Raw genomic sequence first — 24,803 nt, 5'->3', positions numbered from 1 at the left:
TGTGTAAATAGATGAAAAATTACAGTTTAGAATCTTAGTTTTTTTCTCTGCTCTCATCAATCAATTGACCTCCTTCTGATAATAAGGTCCCCACCCCTTTTTGCTACAATTTTTTATTCATTTAAATCTTTGCTGCAGTGCCCTTTTCCATCTCTATTTTGACTTGCCTGGTAGCTTTTTTGCATGCTTTATTGGCCTATTTGTGTCTAATAAAATTTTCAGCTGTCCCAGCTAACTTGAATGCCTTAAAAGGACATTTTTATATTAGCAACTTCGACACCAACACTTTATCAAACCATAAAGGTTTTGCTTTGTGATGTTGCTTACTTGCAAGGGGAATATATTGATATGTATATGTTTGTGAATCAACATTTTAAACATATTCCATTTTCCTTCAGTGTTTCACACCCTGAAAAGCCTTTCTTAGTTAATATATGGCCTAGTTCAGCGTTTTTCAACCACTGTTGAGATGTTGCCTGGTGTGCCGTAGGCAGGGCACCAATGTACTAGGGGGGCACTGCTCTTGGCACCAATGTACTAGGGGGGCACTGCTGCTGGGCACCAATGTACTAGGGGGGCACTGCTGCTGGGCACCAGTGTACTAGGGGGGCACTGCTCTTGGCACCAATGTACTAGGGGGGCACTGCTGCTGGGCACCAATGTACTAGGGGGGCACTGCTCTTGGCACCAATGTACTAGGGGGGCATTGGCACCAATGTTCTAGGGGGGCAATTAACATTTTCTAATGGTGGTGTGCCTCGTGATTTTTTTCATGAAACAAGTGTGCCTTTGCCCAAAAAAGGTTGAAAAACACTGGCCTAGTTAATATAGATGCCTTTATACTTTCAAAGTTTGCATCTCTAAAATTTATGGGGTCATGTAATAAAAGGCACTAAGTTTGCCAGGAGCAGTAACTGGTAGCAACCAATCAGCTCATTGGTTGCTATGATTTACTGTTCCTGGGCAAGCTTAGTGTTTTGGTTACCACCTTATATAAGACTTATCTCTGCAACCTTATCTGTTGCTCATACATAATATGCATAATTGGCATACCTACCAGCTCTCTATATGGAGTTTAACTCCTTTCTGCTGCAGAATAAAGAAACAGAAGAAATGTATCATTTTACCAAAGAAAAGTCTGTAGATATATTACAGTTTAAGCACACATTGATAGTTAGGTACCTATCAATACCTGTCCTAAAGATCTTGTAATCTAATTGGGTGATGTATTGACAAATATACAGAAAGATATAATAAGCAACTAGTTGGATATTGAGAAAACAGCAGGGAGTTTGCTTCAACACATTTATTGGCTTCTTAAATATTGTGTATCACATTATATATATTATACCCAGGGAAGCAATGCCCATCTGTATTGATATACCAAAGAATGTTACTCACTGAATCAGAGGTTAATGTTTGGCACTGATGACCTACAACACCCAGCACCCCTGACCAGCAAGGTTGGCAGCAGGGATACAGGGAGTTGCATGTCTGCAAAAGTTGTAGTGGTGGCTGCTGTCCCAGAACTAGTTAGCCTTTTGCAATTTCATTTTCCTTTAATGAGAGTTTTTTTGCTACCAATAAATTGCTTTTCTATGCAGCTTAAAGAGACAGCTGACTTATTGCACATATTTTTCCAGCCTTGACTATGTGTTAACACACTTGAAAGTTTAGCATTAGGTGCATAAAAACATAAGCGTGAGCGGTATATATTAAAGATCTATATGTTTATATGTGACACCAATTAATGCATTTCTGTTTTAGCTTCTAGGAGCACTGTAGAAACCTTTTGGTTTTGTGTGAACACAAGTCAGAAATGTCTTCGTTAACCTGCAAAATGTTCCTCTAGAGTTTCTTGAAAAGTAAAAAAAAATACTGAAGTTCAATCTGTCACATCAGTTTTATATCCTAATAATTATTTTATAAATATCAGAAGTGCACTGCACTTAATTTCTTGGCTGCCAGCATTGTTCTCAGCTTCTGAACACTGCCTGGAGCTTGCTCTTTTTAATCATTTTAAAAGTGTATTTGGTGTAAATTGAGTTTAACACTGTTGAAAGGGTGTTGTGCAGGAACTCCAAAAGAGCAGTAGATCAACTTTGATATCCAGAGGTGCTGCTGCCGTAATCATCTTCAGCTCTCTGGCACCCTCTCTCGATTAAAGTAGGAAATACGTGCAAACCTATATACATTCTTTAGCTGGAAAATACCACACATCACATTTGTACTATTTATGATGCAAATGTATTATGCTTAAATGACGGGTTTTTATTTATTTGATATCTCATTTTCCTAATAATAGTATGACATAACTATAAAAAAATACAATAGTCACACACATGCTACTGCTGTGTATCTATAACAATGCCTTTTTGTTTATGTAACCTCTTAAATGCATGGACCTGGTGTGTCATACACTGTGTGTATGTCTTTGTGCATGTGTTTCATACATTTCAGCATCAGAAAGTGTTCGAAAGCTACATCTTCTGCACTGCAGTAAGGGCCATTAGAATGCTGATACTGAATACGGATAAGTTAAAGATCTAATGCATTTAAAGGGGAACTCTAGCTTCCAAACCAAAATTTGTATGACTAAATATAATTTTTATATGCTGAAATTCAGCTGCAAAACAGTATTCTCTTTCTGCATCATTTGAAGGGGAGGAGGGACTAAAACATTGATGTTACAAATTGTAAACAAACTTCTCCACAGCTTACAGACAACATGCAGGAACTACATAACCCACAATGCACTGCACTATGATGTTCCTTTCCTTATTGACATGCCCGGGAATCGTGTGATTTGGGGGCAGGCTGAGAGCAGTCGACTACTGTTTCTTTTTTTTTTTTTTTTTTTTTTAAATCTCAAAGTAGTCAGCCAGATCAGCAGCAGAACAGGGGGCTAGGCTAAGGGAAGTGTTCCAAACCATATTATTGCATTAAAAATCAAGGAAATGCTTCATATTTTAATTGATGTATATTGCAAAGTTGTGCTTAAGCTTCTAATCTTTTTTTCAGCCACTTGTTGGTGCTCAGTGCAGATCATAAGAGTTATTGTTCCTTCAGTTATTGTTGGGTACTGCTAACTTTTGAGGACACATGGAATTGTATTTCAGAATAGATCTTCTTTATTTAAAAAGACTAAGCAAAACATAGTGAACCACCCTGATGTAGAGAATCCATTCTTTACAATGTACAAGAGAAGGTAGATATTCCACAAAGCAACTCAATGGGTTTAATGCCAGAAACAGAACTTGGGGGTCATTTATCAACACTGGGAAAATATGCACCCGAGCAGTAACCCATGGCAACCAATTAGAAGTTTGCTTTCGTTGTTCTGCCTTCAGCTGGATGGAAAAATCGAATTACAGTTAGCTGCTCTGGGGTTACTGCCTAAGAGCAAATTTGCCCAGTGTTTATAAATAAGACCCACTGTGAGTCTTAAGTTTATGCTTTAAAGGTGGTTCACCTTTAACTTTTAGTATGTTATAGAATGGCCAATTCTATGCAACTTTTCAATTGGTCTCCATTATTTATTTTTTATAATGTTTGAATTATTTACCTTCTTCTAACTCTTTGCAGCTTTTAAACGGAGGTCACTCACCCCAGCAGCCAGAATACTATTGCTTTGTGAAACTACAGTTTAATTGTTATTGTTAATTTTGTATTACTTATTTTCCTATTCAAGTCCTCTCCTATTTGTATATATTAGGGTTTCATTCAGACCACACTCTGGTTGCTAAGGTAATTTGGATTCTAGCAACCAAATAGCTGCTGAAACTCCAAATGGTAGAGCTGCTGAATAAAAACTGAAATAATTAAAAAAAACACAAATAATAAAAAACAAAGACAAATTGCAAATTGTCTCAGAATATTACTCATTGCTAAAAGTTAACTCAAAGGTGAACAACCCCTTAACCACTTGCCCACTTCTACATCATTATTGTAAATTTGTCACAGAGTTAAATGAAGTTTATATTGCTAGTAACCCGTCTTGTTTGTTATTTGCTACCAATGTAAGTACTAATAGCATTGTTATTAAGAGACTAGACTAGAAGGAAGAATGCATTTTGTGAATGAATATCAATCGCAGGAAGAGCACAATTTTGCAACATTTAGAGCAACAGGGTGTGTTTTCTCTGGTCACATATCTGTGTCAGTGTTTGATGGAAGATAGGATTGGGTCATCAAACTGTGTAAGAGTACTGACGGGCTTTACAAATGAACATATGGACTTCTGACAGTACCTTTTAAACATTTCCGGCATGTCCAAAGTCATTGGTACCAGGGCATCCTCCTGTCAGATATTGAGGTGAAAATGAATGAAGCATTGAAAGCCACATGCATGAAGCTATTATATTTATTCATTCTATTCCAGTCATCAAAAAGGTTTATAAATGTATTTTTTTATATAGTAAATTACAATACATTTTACTAATTCATATAAATGTATTCAACCGCATCTGAAGGTTGCTCATAATATGCCATGAACATTTTGGGCGTTGAAATTACGTGGAAAGGCTTCTTTGGTTAATGAAAACAAAAACTATCAATTTTATTAAACTAAAGATAAAAAAAAATGTATTATGTTAATGTTCCAAATACCCCATTTAGGTAGGGATTGCTTAAGGAGAAGAAAAAGCCTTATCACTGGGGGGTAACAAAATGTTAAGCACCCCCCCAGTGATTGTAATTACTTACCTGATATCCCAGCCGGTGGGAAAACTGCACCGACCCAGGGTCACTGTGACCAAGCGATAATCTTCCTTTTTTGCTTGTGCACGTGTGCTAGAGTGAAAAGATGAACTTAAACAAGAAAGTCTGCTTTTCACTCTCCTGCGCATGTGCCAGCCCTGGGATTCCGAAGATAGACAAGGGAAGGAAGAGGATTGCTCGATCACATGAACCCCGGGTTGGGGCGGTTTTCTGCTAACATGAGCACAGCCCCTGACATTTGGCACCCCCCAGTGATTGTAACTTTCCTACTCCATTCTGCTTAAAACATGAAGTTCCCCTGGAACTGGTTACTGTGCATGCCTTCCCTCTCCTTCTTCATTTGCATAGCTTTGATACCATTGGTTGGCAAGATTCAGCCAATCAGATAAGTGAAATGCAAAATGTTTTTTCTCACAGGGGCTGTTCAAATTCAGACTATTGTCTGAAGGTGAACATCTCCTTCAAATAAACAGTAATATCTTGTAAAATTTAACACAAAGTTTTACGCTACAATTGACTTTTTCTTACAAGCAGTGTTCTCTTGTTCAGAAAGCTTAGCACCTACTTGCTGTGCCTGAAGCTTACATGGTAATAACTGAACCTCTACCTGCCAGCTGTCCCTTTGCTGCTGTAATGTCCTTAATTCAGTGTAAAAGGAGTAAAGCTGCATAATGCTGGTGGGTTAGGGCAGTTTATGTGGGGTTATGGTAGATATGGGTGTGACTTGACCAGGTTTCAGTTTCAAGTAATGCTCTTTAAGGTGTGGACGCTGCTAACACACCCCCTAATCCTTGTGTTGTTTTGTTAAAGACTGTTTTAGCACCTTGTATAGTATAAATTATGTTTTCTACAACCTCCTTTTATTCTTCCCCTTTGGGGCACAGGGCTTTTTTCCTGCAGTACCTTGGGTCTAACCTCTGATAAAAGCTTCCATGTGTCCAGAAAGTACGTGCTTTTCCCCATCTGGGGCAGACACATCTTATAGCTAGTGTTGAAAAGAAAAAAAAACATCTCATGACAGTCTAGAGAGCTCTGTGAATACAGGGCTGCAGTAAAAAAAAAAAAGTCAGAACAAAATGATTCCACTAATGTCTGAATTCCAACACGGGTACAAGTTTTCAAAGTGAAACTACCACTTTAAGATCTAATGTTTGAGGTCCCCAGAACAAAACATCAGCAACAAAGTTACATTTCCATTCACTAGAAAGCAGGCTTGTCTTACTATGCGATTCGTTAATGATCCACTGCTTAATGGCAAGACCACGTATTCCTTCAGAAGTTACAGTTTGCAAATGGGGTGCCGAGCGAATGCAAATTCATCACACATTTTCCTATATACCTTTTTATTTGTCAGACTTTGTTATCTTTCAGAACAATAAAGAGAGCTTGGACTCATCTATGCTAAAATTAAGAATTTATAACTATATGGAACAGATGTTTTCATAAACATTTGCTATAATTAATTTCAACTAGGGATTGAAGGAACAAAGCCATTTTTTTCCTCTTGAAAACTTTATTGCCATTTCCCCACACACCAAACTGAATTCTTCACTTTAATATTGTTAATGAAACAAAATTACTATTCAATTTTGTTTTCATAGCAAGAAACAAAATCTTAATAGGTGCACAAACCATTTAGACACAAATATATGAAAGTTAAAGCTGAAAACATTACTTTCTAGAAATGCAGAAGATTCAGCAATACTCATCTTCAGAAACTTAAAATTCCTGCTTTACACACCTATGTGCTTAAACAAACCGAAACGGGCATCGGCTTTGGGTATTTGTGCTTTCTGGCTGAACAATTCTGCTGCATGTATTGCAAAACACCGTTTTTCTCGTAAAAATAGATACTGCTTCATTTAATAGAGAAGTGAATGCTCGTCACCCTTGTCTGTGATATGAGCACAGCTTGATATAAAAGCTTTAAGATAAATATTATTACCTGAGTAGCCTAATATTTCCATAAAAGATTCATATAGAGATTCTTTTAGGCTGAAAGCACATATATTTCTGTCTGCTTATTGTGTGTAGCGAAGATACTTTGATCCGTTATCTGTTAAGAACACTCCAACTTATAGGCTCAGATTTCACATAATTACATGTAGTTTGTCATTCTTTTGTCTGCTTGCTGTATATTGCATCTCAAGAGACCAACAATAATGGATTTCTTCTTCTTCTATTCAACCACTACACTGTTCTTATACACTGCTTTATGGAACGCTGTATGTTTATTTGTGCTGCCATGGTTTAGCTGGTTTTTGAGGTAGCTGATATTAACCCAATTTTTAGGATATCCAATTAAATTGAAATATGGTAGAGAGATAGGAGGTATATGAGCTTATCATAGGTAATTGAGGGGGGCATTTGTAGTTATTGATTGTCACAGTTGTTAATGCATATTTATAGGGCAGTGCATTTCATTATATGAAAATTTTAGTAAGAATTTCATCAAAAACATTTAAAAAGACACTATCACGATGTGTGTGTATTTGTGAATGATAACAATGAAGAGTAGTTTTAGGGAAAACTGATGTATTAATATTTTCAAATAATTGTAGTAATTGATTTATTTCATAGGGATATTAATTATTTCATTGTCTCACATAGCAGCTTTAATGCTTTTCTCTCATAAGGTGCTGAGCTTCAGTTTGTCATCTGTCAAATTCACAGACCTACCCATCTGACCAACAGCATTGCACCACTTTGTAGTATCGAATGACTACTTAGTAGTGCATTCAGATAAAAGACAAAAGGTGTACCCAAGAATTTTTAGTGGTACTGAGCTTTAAGCTTCCATTCACATCACAGCTCTAGCTGTTTTTTTCCTACCAAGACCACTTTTTCTAAATTGCTCACTTGCAAACTTCCCAACAATTCGAGTTCTCTGTAATAAAGGAGGTGTGTCTACCATTCCTGGAAGGAACATGAATAACATGAGTGGTCCTGTTATTCTTAAAGTGTTTTGAGAATTTTGAAGAATACCTCTGAAATATGGTACCCACTTGTATGTAATGGTTTAACTATGCATGGAATAGTTTGGCCGACAATATGCTATGCTTCTGTATGGCTGTATAGTACAATATAAATAAACCACTAAATTGGTAGTTCCTTCAGCTTGCAACTATTAAGTTAATGTGCCATTTTGCCAACAAAAAATGTTTTTAAACATGGTAATGACTTATTCTAGATTTTGTTTGATACATTTTTTTGTCATGCTGATAACCCAGACTCCTTCCATAATGTTTTCCAGTCTTACAAAAATAAGATTTCATACACTAAACTGCCTTTATGTTGCATGCCCAGATCAGAATCAGATCATGCAAGTCTGTTTCTAGAACATCAGTTCCTGATGGCACTTTCACAATATCCAGACAATGGATTGTTTAGTGTCATACTGGTCAGATTTTTACAAGTAGCTTGCAACTGGTCTACTAGCCCATAACAACCAGTTAACAAGAATAACAAAGCATAAAGAATAGCATCAAATTAGTAAGACTTTTCTGGTCAAATGTTTGAAAACTGACCTGTTATTGGTTGCTATGGGTTACTAGACCTGGGCAAACCTATCAGCTTAAATAAAATTTCATCTGGGTCACTTTTGCATCCAACTACTAGGCTGGTTTGAAGTGTGATATAGGCAAGTTGCAGTGAGAATGGTAGTGTCTGTAGTGAGAATAAAGCTTATGGCAGTATTTTTCTACTTTGATATCTTTTCTGCAATTTCAAAATTGATATGTCTACCACCTTAATGTAAACATCTATTTGCATTGTATGCTACTCTATGCTCATTTCTCTTTTATAATAGAAAAAATGTTTTCCTTCCACAGCCAGTTATTAGCGATGATGAAACAGTCAATAATTAAAATCCATTTCCTTATAGTTAAAGTTCAGTTATTATCATAGGACTGTAATTATAACTACATGTTACACATACTGAATTATAAAGTATAAAATTAAAACCCTAAATAGAGGAAAGCCCTTATAACATAAAAGGCCTAGCATTGTGTGCCTCTTTCTTGCCCTAAGCAATTTGCTGCATTAACCTAATTTTCACTTCTCCAAAGCTAACTGAAGAGTTAGAGTTATGTGATGGGTTATCCATAGCTCAATATATTTTTCTGACTAAACATATATTGCACAATGTGAACGTGTTCTCTTTCACTGAATGTATTTATTTCCTGTTATTTATATAGCGGCAACACATTTCTGCAGTGCTTTACATAGATTATTCATCATTCACATCAGTCACTGCCCACAAGGAGCTTACAATCTAAGGTCCCTATTACATTTACACACACTATAGTCAGTTTAGTCAGAATTTAATTAACCAGCCTGCATGTTTTTGGAGTGTAGGAGGACATACAAGTTCCTACACAGTGATGGAGTATACCTTTAGTAAACATTGCACACTTTTCAGGGACAAATTAGTGTACTTTTGAACCATTCCTTGATAGGAAGAACCAGCTGTAAAAATTGGTAGACCCAAAACCCACAGTTTTGACCACTCCCCCTTTTTAAACCACACCCACTTCAAACCTCACCTATTTTATCACAATGGCGGTAGTGCAGCAAAACCCAAATGCTTGGTCCTTACTGCGGGGATATCAACCATCATTCATATGTGAAAGAATTATATTATGTCATATTAAGATATACCCTTAAATCCATATGCCTCCTCCTCCCCTGTGGATAGCACAGCAACCCCCAGCACATAATTACACACCTTAGGGACCATTTAATGGCTATTTCCAACTGCTAACAAACTCCCAGAACCAGTATGGCGCACACAGGCAGCATAGGACAGGCAGAGTGCTGCCTGTGTGTGCCATTCACCTGCCTGCCCTATGCTGCCTGTGTGTGCCATACTCTGCCTGCCCTTAGCTGCCTGTGTGTGCCATGCTCTGCCTGCCCTACCCTGCCTGTGTGTGCCATACCCTCCCTGCCCTATGCTGCCTGTGTGTGCCATACTCTGCCTGCCCTACCTGTTTGTGCCGTACCCACCCAGACCAAGTGAACATGCTCAGTTAGTTAGACTATGGGGCAGATTTACCAAAACACGAATTCGAATCCCGAATTGGAAAAATTTGTATTGGAAACGAAAATTTCTGAAGATCGCGACTTTTTCGTCACCGTCGCGACTTTATCGTATTTTGCGCGACTATTTCATCACCGTCGCGACTTTTTCGTATTAAGCAATCGTAAACGGCGGGAAAACCTTTCCGACTTTGCATGATTTTGGAAGCCTCCCATAGGAATAAATGGCACTCTGCAGCTCCAACCTGGCCCAAGGAAAGTCACGATACCGAAGCTTGAATGAATCGGACACTTTCGTACTCGGCACAACAATACGATTTTTTCGCGATGGCGACGAAAAAGTCACGGAAAATACGTGCAAGATACAAAAAAGTCGCAAAAATACCGGTCATTATGAAAAAAGACTCTTAGCATTCTTGAGGGAGGGGGGAGCAGGAGAGAGCAGAGAGCTGTGTGTGTCTCGCAGAGGAATTAGATACAACAAATCTTTTTTCAGAGAACTCAGTGCAGCGTTTCTGCGAGTGCTTATGGCTGTATTTACATAGACCTTTCTGATAAAGCTTTCTTAGTTTTTACCTTTCTTTCTCCTTTAAAATACTCTTTAAAGTATGTTTAAAATTAAATACATATTTGGATTTAATTCTTTGTGGAGCCACCAGAACTACTTACATAAATATATTGCTTGTTTGTTTTTTGTATGAAAGTAGACATGGCTTCAATCTATATCCTAATCTATATGATGGGCAGCTGAAAACTACACAGTGCAATCTCTGGCCAGTTTCTGTGTCTGCCTCCTCTGAGGGAGCTCTGCGTTTTTTTATGAGATTTTTTTAGTAGGCAGAATCCCCATTGGCTTGGACCATTGCTTGACCCAAATGCTTTGTAAACTGGCATGTAGACTTGTATAACTACAACTAGAAAATGATTGTTGTCTTGTTGAATATTCTTCTGCTGTTTCAGAGCTGTGACATTAAGCAAAAGCTACTGCATTTTATTATTTATAGTGTTGGCTATTTATATGCTGGCCATAAATTATATTACATAGTTGGTTTACAGTGAGAACATTACAGCACATATGGGATTAGTTTGTGCAAAGGTCTGAAAATGATTTCCTACATGCAAACTCTCCCATAAATCTACAGGCAACCAAATCACATGCTCCTTCAATAAAATCCACACATTCCTCAATAAAAGCCTATTTCCAGATATTAGAAGACAATTTGCCATTTGTTTTATGGCAGCCACATTTTCCATACTGATTACATTTGTTTTTTTGAAAATCCAACCCGCAGCTGTATCACAACTTCCATCAGTTGTCATACTTAATCAGCCTACCATTTTAGTTATAGGCTAAAATGGTTTCTATTAAATAATCCAGAAATCTGATTGCCAGCATTGCAGGACATTAATCTACCAGTAATTCCTTGTCTTACATCCAATTGCATATGACACAAACGATTATATAAGTAGCCTGGTTATACATACCTCCCAACATTTGAAAAATGAAAAGAGGGACCACGTTTTGACAGCGCCCACTTTTGTGGCCATGCCCCAATTACCACAACCCATCAATTTTCTTTTCAAAAAATACTCCTTTTATATAAAACAATATAGCAACTCCTACATATAAAATACAAATATAGAGAGAAGGCAGTCAGTTATAAGTTAGTTATAATTATGTACCAGTTTTGCACCCCCATACACAGTGCCCCCATACACCGTGCCCCCAATGGCCCCATAGAAAGTGCCCCCATAGACAGTACCCCCCATAGAAAGTGCCCCCATAGGCATTACCCCCCATAGAAAGTGCCCCCATAGATAGTACCCCCCCACCGAAAGTGCCCCCATAGACAGTTCCCCCCATACACAGTATCCCCATACAAAGTGCCCCCCATACACAATGCCCCCCCTTACCCAATGCCCCCAATTGAGACAGTACACCCCATACACAATACCCCCCATACACGCTCCATCTTCTTCAGCGGCTCCTTATATGGCGACGACAGGCCCTTTTATAAGGTTGCACCCCATGCGTACATATGACGTCAATATGCACAGGGCACAACCTTATAAAAGGGCCTGTCACTGCCACGCAAGGAGCTGCATACAGAGAGGAATCTGTGAAGAAGAAGGAGTGCCCGGTTCCAGCCAGCACCTCCCGCTGTCCCTGATACTTCAATGAATGTCCCGCATTTCCCTTAAGTATGACAACTATTACAGAAATGCGGGACATTCATTGAAGTATACAGGACAGCGGGATGCGCTATTAAAACTGGGACATCATGTAAATGTGACTACTGAATTGCGTCTGTAATGTGTTATCAGCAGGCCCGGATTTGTGGCAAGGCCACAAAGGCCCGGGCCTAGGACGGCACAATCTTAGGGGCCGCACGCCTCCCCGCCGCAGTGAAACTTTGAAATTTTGCTCCCATACGGAGCAATGGGGACTTCTCTCCACTGCTCCGTATAGGAGTTTAACCATGCACACATGCGCGGTTTGGGGGAGGAGGGGGGCTGGGTTGTGTTTGCACATGCGCGATCGCGCACGGGGGGGCACGGGGGTGTTAGGGGGCGCAGAGTCGGGGCGGCCTCGGGGTGCCCCGTTTACAAATCCGGCGCTAGTTATCAGCAGTTGTAGTACAGAATGGCAAGTAATACTTATTAATCTATTTTGTGTGCCAGATCTGGTCTCTGATTTCTTTCATTCCTGTCTGGTTTGGTGCTTTTCCCCATGGCTATCCTCTTAATCTGTGCCACAAGCACTATTGTAACCAAAATGTGGCCCTCAGTACCTCTAACAGCTGCCCGGTTTCCTTTCTGAACCAAACTTTGTGGGGGTGATCAGAGTTTGCACCAATTTGCACCAATTTCAAAAATCCTTCTTTTTTAGTCCAGTGATTTATACAATAGTTCTAACGTATAAACTTTAGTATCATCTTTTGTTTGTTGCAGTCTCACCTGAGAAAAGAACAAACCCAGCTTCTGATTCAGAACAAATCTTCATATCTTACAGGTAAGGGAAGCTATTGTGCCATAAATATAAAACAACTGAGAGCAACTGAAAAACAATTGCTTATTGTGCTAATTGACATTTTGTGATGCTAAACTGACCATTCATTAAATTTATGCAAATAATTTAAACCAGGCTGCTTTTTATGTGTACACAGAGCAATAGAGGTTACTATCATGGTTCCTTGGATGAGACAGGATATGGTGCAGCGATATTTTAAAAAAAGAACACATTTATACACTTTATAAGTTTGCACCAATGGGATATACTGATAGAACTTGGGATATGTACAACATTATTTATGTGCCTATTGTGTTTTGTACAGGTGTGGTACCTGTTATCCAGAATGCTTGGGTCCTGTGGTTTTCCGGATAAGGGGGTCTTTCCGTAATTTAGATCTCCATACCTTAAGTCTACTAAAAATCATTTAAATATTAATTAAACCCAAAATCATTTTTAAAAACGTGAATTATTTGCTTCTTATAGAGTCTATGGGAGATGGTCTCTCCGTAATTTGGAACTTTCTGGAAAATGGATCCCATACCTGTACTAAAATTGTTTTTTCACCATTGTTGTGTTGTGAAAAAATATATTGAAAACCAAATAAAAAGAAAGTTATAAAACAACAGACATTTAAAAAAAAAAAAAAATGATTGAACAAGGATATAACCATATAACCATATTTAGTCAGTGCAGAAACTGAACGTAAAAACAAGAAACAGACAGAAAAAAATGAATCAACTGAATCTTTAAGAAAGCTGACCAATAAAGCATTACTTGAGGGAAAATCATTGCAAGTAACACAGATAACCCAACAGGAATCTTCTCCAGTGTTGGTGCATGTAATGCAGCATTCCCAAGTGCTTTTGTACACAATAACCCCTATCACCCTTAGCTGCATGTTCCATTCATCTCAGAAAAATGTAAACTTTGATTAGTCTTGTGCATGTACAATACATATAAAGCACACAATACTTATGTTTGCTGTGTATTACTTGCTTTGCATGACATTTTTTTCCATCACTGTTTATATTTATGTTATATTTAGATTTTTCCAGCATATGCTTTCATGATATTCAATAATGGAGAGAGAACGGTTGGTAGCAATGTTATTTGATTTGCTGTAAGTGACAAGGAAGAGAGAATCTTGCTTATTAGAGCTTGCAATCCAGGAGACTGACATAATCAGTGCAGTATCCCCAATACAGTTCAAACTCATATTCCCGATTCTTAATTACAGTTCTGCTGGGAATGAAGATTTCAATAATGCAAACTTTAAGGAATTCAGAAATCAGAGAGAAGAGTGTATATCATGTAGGCAGTGCTTTACAGCTCCTCTCTTTAATTACATGTGACAGAAATTAGTTTTATCATATTAGTAAGCTGCTCTTATTTGCAAGATTTATATTAGCCTCTCTCCTGCTGTCCACTCTTACTTACTAACCTTTGTTAATTGATGTCCCAGTCTTGTTAGTATTCAGTAATAATGTTACTGTTGGCCTACTAATTGGAAGGGATGCTTACCAGAGTAACTTGGACAGCCCAGGCCCCCCTGCAAAAAGTCCTCTTTGGGGGACCTGGCACACACCCTAAGCAAGTCCCTCCTCAGCCACCATCCATCCCACCTGGCATGCTCATTTGTTGCTGGCTGGGTCAGACTGGTGATCTGCAATACAGAAGGCCCCTCTGCTGTATGGTACGTGTCACTGCATAAGACTTTCACAACATTTTATACAGATATTTTTCTTTTATTTATTCATAACAGTCACTGGAAAGTATAACTTATTTAATTCATCATTCGATCATTGGCACATTTTATTTTACATTTTGCTGAAGAAGCAAATAGTCTTTATGTTACAGACATCTAGCCAGCTTCTGTCACGCTAAAGAACATAATTATTCTATGGGAAAAAAAACACAATACGGTCTGTATGTTAAGGCTTATTATATTGTTTACTCCTAGTTCCTGTGTTTACAGTTTAATGTATGTGAACCCCACTGTGAGCATTTTATAGAGACTGGGGATATGCCAGTATACGAGTTGTGTATTAACTGGTTTCTAATATATTTTGCATGCACATTAAATATTTTTTAAGTGCTATTGACACTTTTAAAGACATTACTAGTTGTATACATGTTATCCCTTGAAACAGTATTGCGGGGGGTGGGGCGGCAATTTTTTTTTTTATCCCATTGTTGCATTGTGTAGCTTCGCTTGCTTCCAGTCTTTGCTTATTACTGTGAGGAGTACAGGTATAGGATCCATTATCCAAAAAGCCACAAATTACGGGAAGACCTCCTCCCATTGACTCCATGTTAAGCAAATAAGTCATATTTTTTTTATAAAAAAAAAATTCCCTTTTTCTCTGTAATAAAGAAATAGTACCTTGTACTGGATCCCAACTAAGAAATAATTAATCCTTATTAGAGGCAAAATACACTATATTGCCACAGAAACAGTTGTATTTTTAAATTTTTAATGGTTTTTATAATGCATTTTAACAAAACAACCAAAGAAAAGAACACTGTATACATGGTATGGTACATATTTATAGCAAGGAAACGTAGTATGTCAACAGACTATAACTGTAAATTAACAACTCTGTTATTTCTGAGTAAATGTAGTATCCTATTTCAAAGGCTGGCGCCACACAGGTGACTACATTTCCCTATCTTAATCAGAGCTTGCTGCATCTGCAATAGTCTCCCATGCTGGGGGCAATCAAGTTCAGATCAGTGCTACAATCAGTGTGACTGGCTTTCTATCAGCATGGATTTATACTAGCGAGTTAAAACCAAAAGACATACAGATCCAGTTCCAACTCTTGAAAATGCCACATAAAGATGATGATGATGAGAAAAAACAATCAATACTGAATTACTGTTTTACTTAAGCTATGCTTTATTATTCTGTACACACTTAAGCTGGGGTGCTTGTTTTGTGTTTGCCCAAAATGTAGTGCTGATTGGTTCTAAAGTACAGGTATCGGACCCCTTATCCGGAAACCCGTTATCCAGAAAGCTCCGAATTACGGAAAGCCCGTCTCCCATAGACTCCATTATAAGCAAATAATTCAGAATTTTAAAACTGATTTCCTTTTTTTATGTAGAAATAAAACAGAACCTTGTAATTGATCCCAACTAAGATATAAATAATCCTTATTGGATGCAAAACAATCCTATTGGGTTTAATTAATGTTTTATTAATTTTTTAGTAGACTTAAGGTATGGAGATCCAAATTATGGAAAGACCCCTTATCCGGAATACCCTTGGTCCCGAGCATTCTGGATAATGGGTCCTTTACCTGTACTATGAAATGTTGCAGTGTCATTGTTCAAATAAATATGTGGGCCTGTACCCAGCATTACTATGCAAATGGACTTCACAACTAAGGCGTGACATATTCTCAGTAAGCCGAAAAACGCTTGCCGAGAATACGCCCCGCTACTGTAAATGCGTCCTACCTGTGCCTGCACCCGAATGAATGAGATACGCTCAGGTGCAGGCACATGTTGCCGATATACACATAAAAACGTGAGAGAATGCAAATGCTTGCTGTGAATACGCCACGTCTGGCGTGGTTCTTCTTTACAACGGCATGGCACAGTGTTATTTTAATGGACAGGCAGCCTGTTTTATATATGATTATATGCAGTCTGTGACATTATGAACCTTAATTTCTCTTTTAGTGAAAAACAACCAAATTCAAAGTTTATAGTTACTTTTGTTGACATGACAGCAGTGGTCTGTTGTACTTGACATATCCCACTAAGCTTGTCCACCATCACTGTATTAATTATAGTCCACAAGAAACACAAAACATAAATAAGTGCACTTATTTATCTGTGTACCAAAATAAAACATTTATAATAAAATTGACTGCAAACATCCAGAAGGAACAAGTTGTGGTCTAGTCATAGCATTGCCACTTTTTGCTAGAGACTAGGGATGAGCAAACGTTTTTGGCTGGTTCTACAGTAAAAATTCATGGTTTTACACAGTGCGTGTCAAGATTAATGCATCTGGCATCTCTGTGTCAAGACTGAGTCTGTCCCAGCCTGACAAAAGTGCAATAATTTAGCTTTTCCATTGACTGCATTTGGTGAAATTTTCAGCAATTTCACAAAACAGGACAGTTTTGCTCATCGCTATAAAGACTATACAGGCCAGTAGGAAAAAGAGGATGGCAGGGACATAAGAGCCATGTGGATGGGCTAAGCCATGACTTAAAATGTGGGGCTATAAATTTAAAGGGGCAGATTGGGTGATGATAATAGTGAATACCACAAGGTTGTAGAGATGCCATGGAGAGGGGATTAGGGCAGATATTAGGTGGGCTGATGGCAATATGCTGGGTTTAACAATAGAAAAAATCTTCGGCACACGATTTACATTCTTCCATAGGGTGCTTTTCTTCCTCAGCTGCTTCCAAGCCAGTCAATATACCTTTGTGAAGAAGCACAGCAATATGCTGGCAATGCCTTTAACACATTTATTGCAGAAACAAGTGGCACAAGCTTTTGGGGGATAACCCTTCCTTTTCTCCTGAAAAAGGGGTTATCCCACTCTTTTCTAAAATAAATGTGTTGGTGCCAGCGTATTGGTGTGCTTCTTCCCTTCACAAAGATATGCTGGGTTTAGGCAGTTTACTGACAGATTTATTGCTGGTAATTTTGTAATATCAGCCATGACAGGTTTTTGCTAAAATTATCAGTGACCAGTATAGCAATACATTTACACTCAGGGCACAGAAGCATCTGTTGACTAACCATATGGCTTCAAGTGAAATGTTCAAAAATGATAATTTTACAAATATAGTGTACTTCATGCTCGCATGCTAAAAAAATATATTTTAAAAAATTCTATGCGTCTCTAGGCATTACAAACCATTCCACGTGAATGTGTTGCTGAAAAACCTTTTATATGATGATTGGTAAAGATTTACAATCCCCAGAAGGGGACTTGAACAAAGGCAAGATTAAAGTGTTATACAAAGAAGTATTAAACATTGTTTGTTGATATCTAATTTGGGATTTTCTGAAGTAGATAGGACAATGTTAATTTCTTCATTAGTAAGAGAGGAGAACCAGCAAAGCCAATGAATTATTTTCTGCTATGGATTGCATTTTCCCTAGAGGTTTTGCTCTGCAAATAAAATAAGTTAAAAATGTGTATATCTATCTGTTTTGAGTGTAATATTCCTTTTGGAGATACCAGTGCTAATATTGGTAATGGTGTGTGCTTGGAAATGATCATCTGTAGAATGACACAAAACATATTGCATATTTTTATAGCAGAAAAAAGCACATTAATGATTGTTTAGGCTCAATTTTTCTGATATATATATTTTCTTTATATTATAGAGAAATCTTTTAGGTATTACAACACAGAAAATGTTTAATAATGGATATTCTCAGTGGAATTAACAGTCTAATTTCCCTCACACAGGCACTTATATAAAACACAAGGGTCAAATAATACTCCACATAGATAGTGCCCTGTCAGGAACTTAAACTATTCTATGCTGGCAGCAGTAGAATATAGTGAGTCATATCATATAGTGAGTCAAATAAAAAATACATTTTGAACTAAGCATGTTTGAGAATTGAAAGACTTCTCACTTTAATTAGATATGTAACCTGTGTACATTCATACTTTTCTCTAAACAAAAATCCTGGGTCCAAATATTTATCATATGAAGATTTTTTTTTTTTTAATATGAGTGTTTTAGTAAATTGATTATGGGTAATGATGATTAATACACTGATCAAAAAAGTAAAGGGAACACAAAAATAAGACATCCTAGATCTAAATGAATGAAATATTCTTATTAAATACTTTGTTCTTTACATAGTTGAATGTCCTGACAACAAAATCACACAAAAATTATCAATGGAAATCAAATGTATTAACCCATAGAGGTCTGGATTTGGAGTCACACTCAAAATTAAAGTGGAAAAAACACTACTCTTTAAAATCTTTCAGTACCTGCCACACTGGTTGTTCAGAGGTTAATAGTAAGGCTGCAACATCTCCTTAATCACTTAGATTTTCTTTCTCCTCCTGTAACCCACTCTGCCCCCCCCCTCGGGAATTTGCTTTGGCTGTTGGCTTGTGGGCATGCTCAGTTGTTCTAAGCTCAGATTACTAAACACGCCCTTCAGTCTAGCAGCCAGTGAAGAGATGGCATTGCTGGTTCCCATAGAAACTCACCTCTAGCTGTCTGCTTCAATTTTTTTGCTCCCAACCAACTCTCCTGAGCTCAGCTTAAACACAGCAGAACTGTGTGAGCCTGTATTCTTGATGAAATGTATGCTGAATAAGTGTCTGTCTGGGTATATACTGATGCCATTTGGGTGGGAGAGACCTGCCTAACTGATAAACATTGTAGGCAAATGTAGGCTTTACATGTCCTTTAAACAATATAAAGGATATTTCTATATTCTCTTCCCCCCACCTTCTTTCTTCTCTTTCCCTTCTACATTATCTTTATCCTTACTTTTTTAATCTTTCTGTATGGTAGCGATTATCTAGGAACCCATTATCCACAAAGCTCTAAAATACAGGAAGGCAATCTGCCATAGAGTATATTTTAAGCAAATAATTGCAATTATTCTTAAAGGAGAAGGAAAGGCTAAGTCACTGGGGGGTGCTAAAATGTTAAGCACCCCCAAGTGACTTTAATCGCTTACCTCGTACCCCGGGCTGGTGCCCCTGTTAGGAGAAAACAGCACCAGCCCGGGGTACCTGGAGCGATGTACTTCCTCCTTCCGCCTGTGTTTTGCTAAGACTTACACATAGGCGCATGCGCAGTAGAGTGAAAAGCCGACTTCTCTGTTAAAGGAACAGTAACACCAAAAAATGAAAGTGTATCAAAGTAACTAAAATATAATGTGCTGCTGCCCTGCACTGGTAAAAGTTGTGTGTTTACTTCATTTAGTCTACTATAATTTATATAAATAAGCTGCTATGTAGCCATGGGGGCAGCCATTCAAAGGAGAAAAGGCACAGGCACATTGCAGATAACAGATAAAACACTATTGTATTCTACAGAACTTATCTGTTATCTGCTATGTAACCTGTGCCTTTTCTCCTTTTTTCCAGCTTGAATGGCTGCCCCCGTGGCTACACAGCAGCTTATTATATAAATTATAGTAGTGTTACTGTAGCAAACACACCAGTTTTACCAGTGCAAGGCAATAGTGCATTATATTTTTATTACTTTAAAGCTCTTTCATTTTTTGGAGTTACTGTTCCTTTAAAGTTCCACTATTCACCCTACTGCGCATGCGCGCGCAGCGCTACAGGAAGGAGGAAGCGCTGCAGCTACCCCGGGCTGGTGCTGTTCTCTCTGAACAGGGGCACCAGCCCGGGGTAAAAGGTAGGCTATTGAAGTCACTTGGGGGTGCCTAACATTTTGGCACCCCCAAGTGACTTTGCCTTTTCTTCTCCTTTAATGGTTTTCTTTTACTCAATAACAATGAAGCCGTACCATGTACTCGATGGAAACTAAGCTGCATGAATACATATTGGTGGTAAAACATTCCTATTATTTTATTTATTTAATGTTTAAATCATCTTTAGCAGATTAGGGTATGGTCATCCAGCAAGATCCCTTATTTGGAAAAACCCCTGGCCCCGAACATTTTCGATAATAGGTTCCAGACCTGTAATAAGAATTATAATTAATTTGTGGGGCTTATTTATCAACACTAGGCATATTTGCCTGTGGTGAGTAACCCATAGCGACCAGTCAGTGTTTGGCTTTTTTCAGCAGCTGCAGGTAGAGCAATGAATGCAACAGTTTGATTGGTTGTCATGGGTTACTGCCTACAGGCAAATTTGCCCAGTGTTGATAACTGGCCCCTACCATTTGTTTAAATGTCAACGGATGGGGACTTGAGATGTACACATATACAATGGTATAAAATACTCTGTCAATAACATGTTGATATCTGTATTTAACCCATTTAAAAATAAATAAATTTATTTATAAAAGAAAAGAAGAAGAAATGGTCGCTGTAGAACAGAAAAAAAGTTTCCTTTAATACATGCTTGTACATATATCACATTAGCTGGCAGGCCTTGTGGATGCAACGTCTATACTATCTTTGCTATGTAAAGTCGTGTAAAGTAGCTCATCTCAAAATGTGTATGTTTGTGTTTGGGCATAAGTTATGCTGTGCCTGTAGATGATCTTTATAATGTATGTTGAATTGTAAAGTTAATTGGTTATATTCATCTTTAGCTGATATCTGAATCATGCTTTAAAATGAGTCCATGGAGAACAACAGAGCCTCTTTGTCTTCTTCTCAAGGGCAGCTGACCTTCTCATCGCCAAAAAGTCGAACCACTTGCCAGCACATATGACTACAGACTATTACATTAATCTATTTTGCCGCTGAACCAGCTGCTTGCATGTTTTTAATTATCTTATTAGATGAAATAACATTGACCTATAAAATAAAAATCAAGGTGAGTTATTTTGTTAACTTTTAGTTTTGGATGTTATTTTCCTAAATACATCATAATGGCTTATCAATTATTATTGTAAAGCAAGCCATTGAAGTTGACATTTCGTTTTGGCTTATAAAAGAACCTTTTTCCTGAAGGTCTTCTGCATTTTCTAGCGATTAAAGTTTAATGTTACAGTTAAAACTGTAGTGTCCTGGCTGTTAACTTAAATGTTTTCTTTATGTGAGATTATCAAGAATTGCAGTACAAGCAGCTGTCTCCATTAATTGTGTGGTGTTTGCCTTTTGATCTCTTGATATGGGGTAGAACCAAAATTGACAGTGGGTACAATGACAATCTTTACATTTTATATAAAGTTCATATTCAGTTATAATATTCATTCTCCCTCAAAATGTGAAATGATGCAGAAAGAAAGATGTTTTGAAAACATTTTAACCTCCTAAAACTGCCATTATATGAGAGCTGCATACACAACCTCTCCAGTTAGAAGCCAGAGCAAAATGAAAGATGGGAGTGTCGCTTCACTCTCCCACAGGAAGTGGTCACAGCACTGATTGACAGGCTTTACTCAGCAGTAGCAGGGAAAACCCCTCCCAGTTTCCTCCTTCTGTGTCTCTCTGCTGGTGCTGCTGCCAGGGGGGAAAAGGAGCCAGTAGAGCAGGAACTTGCCTGTGACATTGCAAAGCCCCGCCCACCCTATGCATATTCACTGCACTTTTAGTAGCTCTGCTGAAGTCTATCATATATCCCCTTTAAATTAGCTCCATATAACTGATTCTATATTCTGCTTCAATCAAATTAACTGCCTTTTAAACAGATATGGGATCCCTTATCCAGAAACCTGCTATCCATAAAGCTCAGAATTACAGGAAGTCCATAGGCTATATTTTAAGCTAATAATTTCAAATGTTTTTAAAGTATTTCCTTTTTTCCTGTAATATTAAAACAGTACCTTGATGGTAACAAAGCTGCATAAATCCATGTTGGTGGCAAAACTCTTGGGCTTATTTTATGTTTACATGATTTTTGTATTAGCATTATATGCCCAATAATATGCCTAATACCTTTATAACCCCTTAGTCTATTTGTTCCAAATAACTTCTGTGCAGTTATCTGATTTACAAATACAAGTATAACATCGGTTATCTGTTGTGCTTGGGCCCTGGGGTTTTCTGGATCAGGGATTTTTCTGTAATTTGGATATCCATACCTTAAGTCTGCTAAAAATCATTAAATCATATCTTATATCTTAGGATCAAGTACAAGGTACTGCTTTATTATTACAAAAAAATGAACTTAATAGGAGACAGGTTACCAGATAAGGGATCCCTTACCAGTACTGTAGTTTTTTTTTTCTTTTCACTTCCTAACCCCTGCATCTGCAGTACTGTAAAGAATAGCTTTCCAATACAATCCATGATATCTGTAACAGAATGGCAGTTTTTGAAGATTAGCTAGAATTTCAGACATGAAGTATGGCCTGACTGTGTTTAAAAGTGAGGAAGAATTAGCATAATGGGTAGCATGCCAAGGGGCACATTTGTTATTCAGTATATTAAAAAATACCGATCACCTTAGAGTTAAACTTTCCTGCACTGAAATAGTTCACCATTAATAAGTTCCCCATATGATCACTTGGGGGGGGGGGGGGTTCCAAAGTTTTAGGCACCCCCCTGTAATTGTAATCACTTGCCTGATAACCCGGGCCAGTGCTCCTGTTGGGAGAAAACGGCATTGGCCCAGGATGTGAGTGTTCCTCTTCCCTCTCATGTGTTCGCACTGCTTGTGCATGCATAGTAGCGTAAAAAGCTGGAAAACTGTCCTGCGTCAGCCCAGGAATCTCAATAAAGAAGATAGGTGGAAGAGGATCACTTCCACGCAGGTACCCTAAGCTAGTGCAGTTTTCTGCCGGCCTGGGGTATCAGGTAGGTGATTACAATCACTGGGGAGTGCCTAACATTCATTCTCCTTTAAGAATTTGGTGGGCTGTTAGAGTTGAGTAAGCACGGAGTTTTAACACCTCATAGAATAGAATTCAACATTTTCAAGCAGTTGATCACATTCCAAGGAACTGATGCATTGATCAAAAAGTAAATAAATTGATGTGCCAGTTTATTAACATCATTCTGGTATGGAAATATAAATCATTGTGTCCCTTAAACTTACTAAGTTTACTTAATGATTGTCAAACTGCTTATTATCCAAATATAGAGAAACCCTTAAGCTAACAGGTTAATTTAGCAGAGGTTAATTTAACAGTTGGAATTCTTGCACATTATTTCTGCTAGTTCATTCAGTTGCTTAACTGTTTCACTCCTCCTGAGTCTTCATCAGTGCATTAAAGGACATTAACCTCTGAGCATTTAGAGATGGCTTAATAGCACTTGACTGACTTAGATGTCATTAAATTCCTTGCTTTAAGTGCACTTAGAAGTTCTCCTGAATAATCTTTGCTTAATAAATAGGCATTCCCAGCTGAACCACAGTAAGATAAGGGACAGCATGACTTTCTGATGCACATTGCATTATAAACTACTGTCCTTGTTAGAGGAAAGATAATAACATTTTATATTTTTATTCTGTGTGTAGTAGTAAATTTAGTAAATGTAGTCATTTATCTTGGTGCTTCATATAAATGCATGTTAAACTTATTGGTAAAACTAATCCTTAGCTTTGTACAAGTCTTTGAGAGATTTGTCTTTGTGTGGTAATGTTCTCTCATTCTACTTATTCGCATGTTTCACATATAAGACATAACTGTTCAGTTAGTTTGCATTTGAATCTGACCTGCATACTCACAAACTAACTGAATAGTTATGTCCCATGAGGCCCCCCCTCTTAAAGAATAAGTAAACCTTTTTTTTTCTGTCAGTAAAATTACTCTAAGCAGCCTCCAGAATTACCTGCCTTTGTCCCAGCATTCTCTCTGACCTGGTTCCTTAGTTAGAAGTTACCGTATATACTCGAGTAAAAGCCGATCCGAATATAAGCCGAGGTACCTAATTTTACCTAAGAAAACTGGAAAAACTTATTGACTCGAGTATAAGCCTAGGCATCCATTTCTTTTAACACACCTACACACTAGCTTGTGTCCGAGTAGTAAGGGCAGAGTAGTAAGGGCAGCGCCAGATTACTTGTCCAACCGGCCAACCATCTAAATGTTATCATTTTAATTTTGCAAAACCTGATGGGGCTGAACCCTTATTATTCAGTTAAAAGAAACTGCCGGATTACTTATACTTTACTTATTCTGACTTTTCCTGGTGCTCCCCTCATAGTTCGCGTCAGAAGGTCGCGTCAGAATGGCCTTGGCGAGCGCTGTACGGCTGGTTTTGCTTGAGGTCTCTCTGCTGGTTTCTGGGCCTGTTGGAAGCTGCTATATCAGGCAACCGTCACGCCGCACGCAGGGGGGGAATGCTTGGTGCGTGCCCGATGGCTGGAGAGGTAATACGGCGCTGCCTTTGATACTTGCCTCGAGTATAAGCCGAGGGTTCCTTCTTAAGCACATTTTGTGTGCTGGAAAACTCGGCTTATACTCGAATATATATGGTAATCATTTTT

General features: G+C 38.0%; 1 protein-coding gene across 2 annotated transcripts in view; it reads left to right on the top strand.

Moving 5' to 3' along the window:
- tbc1d5 (TBC1 domain family member 5) overlaps positions 1–24,803 on the top strand; it is a 286,560-nt gene that overhangs the window by 117,724 nt on the left and 144,033 nt on the right. For both annotated transcript variants that reach the window (XM_031903544.1, XM_031903545.1), the window contains exon 4: positions 12,709–12,769. In XM_031903544.1, coding sequence (XP_031759404.1) covers positions 12,709–12,769 — 61 coding nt within the window. The remainder of the gene's footprint in view (positions 1–12,708; positions 12,770–24,803) is intronic.

Source organism: Xenopus tropicalis, chromosome 6 (genome assembly GCF_000004195.4).
Source record: "Xenopus tropicalis strain Nigerian chromosome 6, UCB_Xtro_10.0, whole genome shotgun sequence".
NCBI lineage: Eukaryota > Metazoa > Chordata > Amphibia > Anura > Pipidae > Xenopus > Xenopus tropicalis.
Note: the sequence above shows the minus strand (reverse complement) of the source record. Positions and strands in the feature narration are given on the sequence as shown.